General features: G+C 36.1%; 1 protein-coding gene across 1 annotated transcript in view; it reads left to right on the forward strand.

The window, feature by feature from the left end:
* The first annotated feature begins 203 nt into the window (after nt 1–203).
* The window catches only part of LOC121421684 (low-density lipoprotein receptor-related protein 4-like), a 36,813-nt gene continuing 26,249 nt past the window's right edge, over nt 204–10,767 (forward strand). The window contains exons 1-12 of the mRNA XM_041616461.1: nt 204–362; nt 1,167–1,283; nt 1,836–1,952; nt 2,568–2,681; nt 3,539–3,664; nt 5,891–6,007; nt 6,347–6,463; nt 7,308–7,439; nt 8,058–8,192; nt 8,639–8,995; nt 9,315–9,471; nt 10,581–10,767. The exon at nt 10,581–10,767 is cut by the window's right edge and continues 31 nt beyond it. Coding sequence (XP_041472395.1) covers nt 290–362; nt 1,167–1,283; nt 1,836–1,952; nt 2,568–2,681; nt 3,539–3,664; nt 5,891–6,007; nt 6,347–6,463; nt 7,308–7,439; nt 8,058–8,192; nt 8,639–8,995; nt 9,315–9,471; nt 10,581–10,767 — 1,749 coding nt within the window. The 5' untranslated portion in view covers nt 204–289. The remainder of the gene's footprint in view (nt 363–1,166; nt 1,284–1,835; nt 1,953–2,567; nt 2,682–3,538; nt 3,665–5,890; nt 6,008–6,346; nt 6,464–7,307; nt 7,440–8,057; nt 8,193–8,638; nt 8,996–9,314; nt 9,472–10,580) is intronic.

Genomic DNA, 10,767 nt, shown 5'->3' on the forward strand with positions numbered 1-10,767 from the left:
TTTTTTTTAAAGTTACAGATTAAAGTAGATTATCCTCTTTCCAGAAATATCTGCCTGAAGAGGATCTAAACGAAAAGATAAAAAAAGATTGAACTCCTGAAACATGGCTGTACTCGGAGTTTTATTCCTATCACTTATTAGACTTACAATATCACTCTTTCTTTTTTAACATATATTTTTTCATTTTGTTCTTTGTTTCATAACAGGTGTACGAGGAAGGTTAAGCTCGGATTGTAGCTGCTTGCCTTACCAGTTCTCCTGCCCTCGCTTGACGGAGGACGTGGAGTGTATGTGTATCCCTCTTAAATGGAGATGCGATCAAGATGATGATTGTGGTGACAATGGAGATGAGATAGATTGTGGTAAGATATCATACTTTTTTGCAAATGTACATTCATTTATAATGTCATCTAGCCTTTTGACAAGGCTCCATGGAAATAATTGTGGTTTACACAATAATAATATAGCGATTAATACAAATGTTAACCCCCCATTCCACAGAGAACAAGACCGCTGAAAGACCTTTGAAAGACCGTGAATCTTGGTTGATCTTTCAGAGGTCTCTCAATGAACCTACAATGGTCTTTGAGGTCTTACACGAGTCCTGACCAATCTTTCAATGTTTTTCGTGGTCTTCATGGGCTCCAAAACTTTTTACCTGGGTGGAGAGTGACAAATATAGATAAATGACTTGTCAAAGGACGCGAGTGCTGCAGTGGAGTTGAACCCTGGACCTTGTGGTTCAAAGTCTGGAGACTTATCCACTGAGCCACAACACCTCTGTATGCAAAATGGAAGGGTGATTTTGTTGGGATTTTGTTAAAATTACAACATGGCATAAAACATTATGATAGAATATGTGTTGTGGGCATGACGTGGTCTCTAGAGGTTTTGATTTTCATCTTTCAGGGGGTTGTGGGTTCGAATCCAAGTCATGGTGTGTTTTTCTTCAGCACGAAATTACCCCAAAATTGTGCTGCACTAAACACAGGTGAGGTTAATGGGTACCTGACAGGATTGTTTCCTGATAGTGGTATAACTTGTACTCAGCTGGAATACCTAAATGCTGCTTTATACATGTATGTCTGAAATATCATTCTTTTTGTTATCTTGAAGCAGAATGAAAGATGAAACTGATTTGAAATGGCTGTAATTGTTGTTTACAGAGCGTCCCACGTGTAAGGAGTCTGAGTTTAGCTGTGGTACTGGCTTGTGTATCCCATCAGAGTGGGTCTGTGACGGAGACTTTGACTGTAAAGATAATTCAGATGAAGCAGAATGCTGTAAGTGAATGGAATCTACATGATTTGATTTGATTTGTCTTGACCGAATTTGATTTTATTGATTTCACTTGAATGAATTTGATTTGATTTGATGTGATTTTATTTCATTTTATTTTATATGATTTGAATTGATTTGAATTTATTTTAATTGATATGATTTGATTTGACTTGACTTGATTTGATATGATTTGATATGACTTGATTGACTTGATTGACTTGACTTGACTTCATTTTTATTTGACTGGATTTGAATTTGTTTGGTTTGACTTGTGGACAAAATGAAAAATATAATTTCTGAAGAGAATATTGTGTATAAATTAAATAAAAGGTTATTGTGCCAAATTAATCAAAATAATAACAAAAATATTATTTATAACAGTTTTTCATTTATCTTTTTATTGTGTTGTATTCTGATCTCTATCACTACACACAACAGTTTTTCATTTATCTTTTTATTGTGTTGTATTCTGATCTCTATCAGTGTGCTACTTGTGTGTAGTGTGATTGCTTTCTTTGATGTAAATATTTTCCTTTGATTTTTGTCTTTTGCAGCACGTGTAGAATGTGAAGGGGAGGACCTGTTTAGGTGTAATAATGATCACTGCATCAGAAGTGCATTTGTTTGTGATGGGGATAATGATTGCAAGGATGGATCAGATGAAACTTGCAGTAAGTACATGTATACAAAGGCCAGGCCTGGGTCCCGTAACACAAAGGCCAGGCCTGGGTCCCGTAACACAAAGGTTAGCGACTGATGGTACGCTTGATTTTCACGATTGATTGTACATTTGTTTAACAAATTTTCGGCATTACTCCTATTTGTTGAAGATCAGTATGCTCGATCTGTAATGAAAATCATAAGATCAGTATATGCTCGATCTGTATGAAAATCATAAATCATAAGTCAGAAAAAATTGGAACCAGTGGGATTCGAACCTGCCATCTACTGCTTTCCGGGCAGCGACCCAACCACCAGGCTATTCTGGTTCACGGTTAAGCCACGATGAACTGAAATTCAAATACCCTCGATCCTCTGATTGTACATTGTAGTCAACACAATCGTAGAAAGGCAACGCATGACATTTGCGCCAGTCCGATGGTCCCAGACCAGTAAAACTTGCTATCGGGCCAGTAACTTTTTAGAAATGGCCAGATTTACTTGTCCGACATGACCAGTAAAAAAAGATATCAAACTGACACAAGTGATATATCCTCCTCTTATGCCAACCGAGTACATTCTTTGGAATATATGCTTGTAAAATTTTTGCTTTTGTTTGTTTACAGTGACGGTATGTAGCGAGGGTGAGTTTACCTGTGACGGAGGGGGCTGCATCGATGAGGCATGGAAGTGTGACGGCGATAGAGACTGCAGCGATGGATCTGATGAAAAGAACTGCTGTAAGTAATCATAATTATTGTCATCATTAAGATAAGACACAGCACTTGAAACCTGTCTATAGTGACCACACAAGGGAAACACACGTCCAGTTGTTCCCCTTGTGAGAGTGAATCTACTTTCCTCAAAGCCCAACATAGAACAAGACTGATAATATTCAAATTATCCCCCCCTCCCAGAGATGACAAGTTCAAAGACCAGCTATGCGTGAGATTTTCTGTGAATCTGAGTGAGATCACAGACGTTGTGTACAATGGATATGGGGATAGGCTGTGATAGTTGCGTGAGACAGAGATTTGAGGGAATGAAAAGTGTCCAAAATGCTTGAGTCTCACGCATAATTAGTAGACTAAGGGGGAGGGGTGAGGACGTGGGGATAATGTCACTATTGAGTTTTTGTCAGTGATTTTACGAACTGGCTCAAACCTCGGCTGGTCTCCAAAACATGATTTAGAGATAATTGCGTTCAAAGTTTGGATGTTTTTCAGACGCTCATAACTTCGCACTTTCAAAGAAACCAGATCAATTATTTATACCAATTTAAAGCATACATTCTATTCTTTGTAATATGCAAAATGTTGTTCACAATTTGTATCTATTGTCCATGGCGGACTCATATTAATGAGTCAGAAAGAAGAGGATTTGAATTCCAGGAGGGAGGGGGAGGGAGAAGATAAAGAGGTAGGAAATGAAGCTGGATGAGGAAGAGAAGTAGGAGAAGATGAAAGAAGAGGAGAGAGGGAGAGAGAGAGATGGGGGGTATTTCTTTGGTGTATTCTTCTTTGCTGAAATGAATAATTATCATAATATTAGTAGGAAATCAATTTTTATATGTTCCAATCTAATCTCTGTTCCGCAGCCCACCATGACACAGGAGACTGCACGCAAGGTCAATTCACGTGCAACACAGGCCAGTGTATTCTAATGCATTACATGTGTGACGGGGAGAGAGACTGCGATGATAATAGTGATGAAGATCATTGTGGTACGTAATATATTTGAAAAAAATTCTTAATACTGATTTAATATTACTGTTAACATTTATTCTAATTTGTGTCAGTCTTTCGTTGTTACCTTTCGATATTTTGTATAGCCTCCTTTTAAACTGTCTTCCGTCTCTCCTTTATACTATAGTTTTGTAATATACGTATTGGAACTAAGTTATAGGGGCTTGCCTCCCATACAAGCTTTGCTTTTCTTGGCAACCCCTCCGTTCTGTTTTATATAGTTATTTAATAGTCAAAGTTACTTTGGTTCGCTTTAGTTTTCATTGTTTATATATTCCTTCTATTCTTATGCATTATTCCGATTGATGATGTACTTTAAATTTGACTATGTATTGTCACTTTGATTTGTTGTGCTTTTTGAACGGAAAATGAATAAATCTAAATCTAGATATTTTGTATAAACTCTTTAAAATTTTCTTTGCAATATTCAGTTTTTCAACCTACTTGTTATTTATAGTTCACCCCCCCTGAACAATAGATTGCTTCTTGAATGCACATGTATGCCAGTGTGCAATGACATTACACATTTAATGATTCAAAATGTCTTCAGCATTTTAAAACAAAATTATGTACATGTAATATATTTTTTAAAAGTTATTTCATTACAAGGGAGACATATTATTCATACTTATATGAAAAAATGAAAAAAAATGAAAAAGAAATATGATTTCATGTAATAACATAAGAAAAAGGAAAGTGGGGATGTGACATAAGCCTATCCAATGATTATTCCTGATAATGTGCATATAACTGTTTTCACATTATATTGCTAAACTTTAGAATTAAGATTTTGATAAAATTTTCACCATTTAGCTCTGTAAATTTTACTCGACTTATTCAGAAATAAACATTTTCAGCCCGGAGCATCCCTTTAATTATGTATAATTTCTTTAAAATTTTCTTTCCAATATTTCATTTTCGACCTACATGTTATTTATACATGTTACCCCCCCCCCCCCCCGAACAATAGGATTACTTCTTGAATGTATGCCAGTGTGCAATGACCTTACGCATTTATGATTCAAATGTTTCAAGCATTTTAAAACAAAATTATGAGAACATATACATTTATGTGTACATCAAGCCATTCATTAGTAGAATAAAATGATTGCAGTAATCCTCGGCTAAAGCTCTGTTGAATTCCACCATTCATATTGCCCCACCCTTTAAATTTCCTCTAAATCAGTGCTTGACTTCATTCTAGAATGCTACATGTTTAAGTCTTTGACAATGAATGGCTAATTCAGGAGGAACTTATTACTGAGTGACTAGTCTGTAGACATAGACCTTTCTTACTACATGTACATGTAGTGTGAAAAAATATATGAATTTTGATAATTAAAAATTCAAATTCAAATATATAAAATTCAAATTGTCTGGATTTAGAGACTGTAAATTGCATTGTGAGTGTTTAAAAAAAATGTCATGATTGTTATAAGCTACTGAAATCTTTATATCTTATTTGCTGTAAGGAATTTTGTCAGTGAAATGTTTCCATGGATTTGTGTACCCCTGAGACGAATCATTAAATACAGTACAACTTTTGTCACACACTGTTAAATTGTTTCATCTTTCAACTCATCGTCCCATATTCTAAAATGTAGTTTAACCTTAGCCATGGATTAAGTCTGAGCTAAAGTTACATGTATTTGAAGTCGAAAATGTAAAAATTTTGTTTACAACATTGTATATTTCTTATGTTTTCCTCGCTCTTTCCCCATATCTAAAGACAATTATGACTGATTTGTATGTCAAGTGAGCAGCTAAATTACACCTGTAATAAAGATTTGTGCCACAATTATCATCCATAGTTAAAACCCCAACTTTAGACAAGCTAGATTTGAATTACACTCGATTTCAGAAAACATGCTTATAGAGTCTGATTCTGTATATTAGTGAATGGTAATGACCTGGGTCATTCTTAATGCTTTGTATCAATGGCTTACAGAAATCTTTATTGTCTGTGTCTTAAGTATGTTAAGGGATTGGGGGATTGGGATGGCTGTATATTGATTCTGTTCTATTGTCTTGGTCTTTACCAAATAAGCTTTCATTTATCATCTTCTATTGTTGAGAGATTATTAGGATCTTTTGTTACTTCAGCTGCTCAAATCTGAGTTGAGAGCTTTTAAAGGGTAGGGTCACCCTAATTTCAAGAAAGTTGTTTCCTCCCTTTAAAACAATGTTTCTCTTCTATTTTACAGCTAACATTACGTGCAGAGATAATGAGTTCTTGTGCGCTAATAACGTATGCATCACAGCGCAATGGTATTGTGATGGTGACTATGACTGTGAAGACCAGTCCGATGAGCAGAATTGTCGTAAGTGTTCCTTATTATGTTGTAAAGAGTACATGTTGTAATTAATAATAATAACAATGATAATAACAACAACAATAAAATAATAATTATAATAATGATAATATAGGTATATTTACCCAGGGAAGCCACTTCAGTTCTGAAAACTGTTCTCCCAGCGAGCCCTGCTATTATTATTACCCCAACTTTAGCATGGCAGCCTTGGTATTTACTATAGAAAGGTGGCCACTTGGATGGGTTCGGCTGTACAGTATATTGTAATGTCACATGCACCTAAATTTTGACTGCATGGGCACCTTATGAGTAGCCAATATTATTAATATAATTTTCTTATCTTTGCAGCGGTAACGACATGTCTGTCCAACCAGTTCCAATGTGCTTCAGGGCGGTGCATTACAGCAGCCTGGGAGTGTGACGGGGAGAATGATTGTGGAGATAATAGTGATGAAGAATCTTGTAGTAAGTAGATAGAAATTAAATAAGGTCTTGTGGGTGTTTCATAAAACTTTTTGTAAGTTACAAGCGACTTAATGAACGACTGGTGATCCTTTCTTGTTGGAAATTTGCGCAGCAAATTTTCATTGGTTTAGATTATAGTGATGAAGATGTAGTAAGTAGATAAAAAATGATGATGATGATAATGATGATAAATACACATTTGTGATTCAGGCGGGGCGCAAGGGACGCTTGCCCCTCTGTTATTTGTAAGATCTATGGAATATTGATATAGCTTTTAAAATTTGAGGTAAAAGCCATGCTTTTATTTTTTAAATTTGCTCTTTTGCACCACAGATATCAAATAGCAAGTAATGGTAATGTAGTGATGATAATGATGATAAAGATGGTACTTTTTTTTGTTTACTAATACTGATAACGAAAATCATAATAATCATGATAAACTAATATTACTGATCGTAATGATGAGATCTTTGATAGTGGTGGTAATGATATTTATGATAATGGTGGTGTTCATGATAAAAATTACAAAAGTGACAATGAAAATAATCAATGATGATTTTTTTTTGTTAACATACAAGTGCACACCAAGAATGCGTATAGCGTTTCCATTTATTAGAATGTAGGATAAAACAGCATTGTTTCTTCATGCCTTGCTCACGGGCATAGGTGCCGCAGCCGGGGTTCGAACCCCGGACTTTCAATGTATAGTCAGGTGCCTTAAACCACTGGTTACAGTGCCTCCACACATAATGATGATATAATATTCACGATAGTAATAATGATGAAAATAACAGCAATGATAATACGCTTAAACGTGTGTACATTTATTTACTTTATTTTACAGGACCAACCCTATGCAACGTAAACCAATTCAAGTGCAATAATAATCGTTGCGTAGGGAACAGGAAAGTTTGTAACGGTCGAGACGATTGTGGCGACGGAAGTGATGAGTTAATAGAACCAGATGGACCATGCAGTAAGTCATTATTACAATCTACATTTTATATACCAATTGGAATGATCATAAATATAACATCTGTAATACATATGCAATATGGAGACAGATGTTCATTAAAATATATCAGGCCTTGAAATGTACTCGTGTATTGGCTTAGTTGTTAGAGTGTCCATTTCACAATCAGGAGGTCTTGAGTTCAAGCCCTGGCCCTGTCAGTCCAAAAGACGTTTAAAGATGGGAGTTGCTGCGATCCAGTTTGGTGTTCAACAATTTCAGGGATAGAGCAACTTCGGTCTGGCGCTGCACAGTAACTGCCGCGGGCCCACGTTTAATTGGACAACATGAATTTTCAGAGTGTTTCCATTCCACATTTCTATTTTGAGCAATAAAATATGGGTTTCCTTTTTATTTTCATGCACTCTTCCACATGAAAATTCTAAAATCGTGCTTCAAGGGAGTTTGTGGACAGACATGGATCACTATTTTTTTTATTTTAATCTAAAAGTGGCAGACTATGGTTTCTTGCAGGAAGTTGATATATTTGCACAGATTTTTGTTAGATTTTTATAACTTTTAACATTATTAGTTTGGAAATTTTATTGTTTAATATCATATTTCTGTATTATTCTCCCGCAGATATTATTGATCCCTTCTCATCTTGTGGTTCCGATAATGGAGGATGTGAACACACATGTACAGATGTCAGTTCAGGTGTTCGCTGCTCCTGCCGAGAGGGATATACATTGGATATCAATGGAAAGACTTGTCGAGGTAGGTAACAGCAAAATCTATGTTTTATTACAGGGTAGGTTGGAAGTAAACCTACACCAAATATTGTAATGCCATTATTTTATCGCTTCAGTTATTTCTCACTTTTTTTCAAAGCAAATTGGAACTCCTTTCAACTGAGATCTGTAGATTTGCATTGATGTCGATGGTGATGATGATGATGTTGATGATGATGTTGATAATGAAGATGATGATGATGATGATAATGATGATTATGATGATGATGTTGGTGATGACATGATTAGATGATGTAATGATGAGGATATATTGACTTCAGATTTAATGTGTCAGAATGATTGAATCTTGACTCCCATCTTTTGTTCCTTTTTCTCTGGACCAGCTCTTTCTATCATCACCCTTATTTTTGCTTACTGTATTTCATCTAGACATCGATCTCTCACTTTGATTTGTATCTTTATCCTACCCAGACATCAATGAGTGTCTTGTGGAAGGCATTTGCAGCCAGGTTTGTACCAACACAAGGGGATCCTTCCTCTGCTCCTGCGTGGAGGGTTACGAACTCCGGCTCGACGGCAAGACCTGCAAGGCCCAGGGTCCAGAACCCTACCTCCTCTTCGCGAACCGCATAGACATCCGGCGGCTGGAACCTCTGCATTCCAGCTACACCCCGATCCTGAGAGGGCTGGAGAACGCCATCGCCCTTGATTACCATATCGAGCAGCAGCTGGTGTTTTGGTCGGATGTGAGCTTGGATAGCATCAAGAGGGCGTACCTCAATGGCACGGACGTCATGGATGTCGTTTCCACGGGATTAGAGAGTCCAGGTGAGATACAATAATGATTGTGATTATTATAATGATGACAATGTTTGATGATGATGGTGATGATGATATGAAAATGGATGGTTCATAAGCATAAGCATTCATTCTACTATAGACTTCCTTTTACTTTATTGTGATGTCATTATGAAAGAGCACTTTAATCCCAGCGAGAAACATGATGACCTAATTTTCAGTATATGAGATAATTACGTTAATTGGTTTAGCTTGTCCATTATGTAACTGATATTTTTGGCATTGACTGGTAAACTGATGCTCTGAAATAAATTTTTGATTGAATGAATTTGTGATTTACTTTTCTCAGGTGGAGTGGCAGTCGACTGGATAGGTAATAAGCTATTCTGGAGTGATTCAGGAACGTCCAAGATTGAGGTGTCACATCTTGATGGTTCTTCTCGCTCTGTTCTTATCTGGGAAGGTCTGGAGAAACCAAGAGCTCTGGCTTTACATCCTGTCAAAGGGTGAGTCTGTTGATTTCTGATGAAATGGAATTGATTTGTTGATTGATTGATTGTCTGATTGATTAATTGATTTATTTATTAACTTATATATATATAGGTTGGTTGGTTGGCTGAATGCTGGATTGAATGCTCCAGACACTTTTCATATTTGATTGATTGATTGATTGTCTGATTGATTGATTGCCTGATTGATTGATTGCCTGATTGATTGTCTGATTGACTGATTGATTGCCTGATTGACTGATTGCCTGATTGATTGTCTGATTGATTGATTGTCTGATTGATTGATTGCCTGATTGATTGCCTGATTGATTGATTGTCTGATTGATTGATTGAATGATTGATTGATTGCCTGATTGATTGTCTGATTGATTGCCTGATTGATTGCCTGATTGATTGTCTGATTGATTGAATGATTGATTGATTGCCTGATTGATTGTCTGACTGATTGTCTGATTGATTGATTGTCTGACTGATTGATTGTCTGATTGATTGATTGTCTGATTGATTGTCTGATTGAATGATTGCCTGATTGATTGCCTGATTGATTGCCTGATTGCCTGATTGATTGCCTGATTGCCTGATTGATTGTCTGATTGATTGTCTGATTGATTGATTGCCTGATTGATTGTCTGATTGATTGCCTGATTGATTGCCTGATTGATTGATTTATTGATAGGTTGGTTGGTTGAATGCTGGATTGAATGCTCCAGACACTTTTCATATTTGTTACGTTGAAGTGATCTTAGTTTAAAAAAGTTGTAATCTTAGCTACATTTTGATATTGTTAAATCCATCAAGTTTATTGAATAAGATTGAAATATATTATTCTGCATGATGTATCATCTCATATCACAAAGTGATTATTGTGATATAATTATGATTATTGTGATATTTGAAAAGTTAGGGCTTTGCTTTAATGCACATTTACCCATGAATGACTTGACAAGATAAATACATTTTTACACAACAGTTCAGTGTGGGAACATTTCTCACAGAACATGTTCCACTAAAAAGTTATGTTTTTTTTTTAGAAAAAGGAACACTATTTTGAAAAAGAAGGATTTATTGTAATTTCTTTTAATATGTTTACTCCATTTGTTGAACAGCATGATTTACTGGACAGACTGGGGCAGTCTGCCAAAGATTGAGAGAGCCAACATGGACGGTTCCGGGAGACAGGTCATCGCCGATACAACGCTCTTCTGGCCCAACGGTCTTACTTTGGACTACGCAACCGAGAAACTGTTTTGGGCGGACGCCAAGCATCACTCTATTGAGAGTGCTAACCTTGAT

Source organism: Lytechinus variegatus, chromosome 9 (genome assembly GCF_018143015.1).
Source record: "Lytechinus variegatus isolate NC3 chromosome 9, Lvar_3.0, whole genome shotgun sequence".
Lineage (NCBI taxonomy): Eukaryota > Metazoa > Echinodermata > Echinoidea > Temnopleuroida > Toxopneustidae > Lytechinus > Lytechinus variegatus.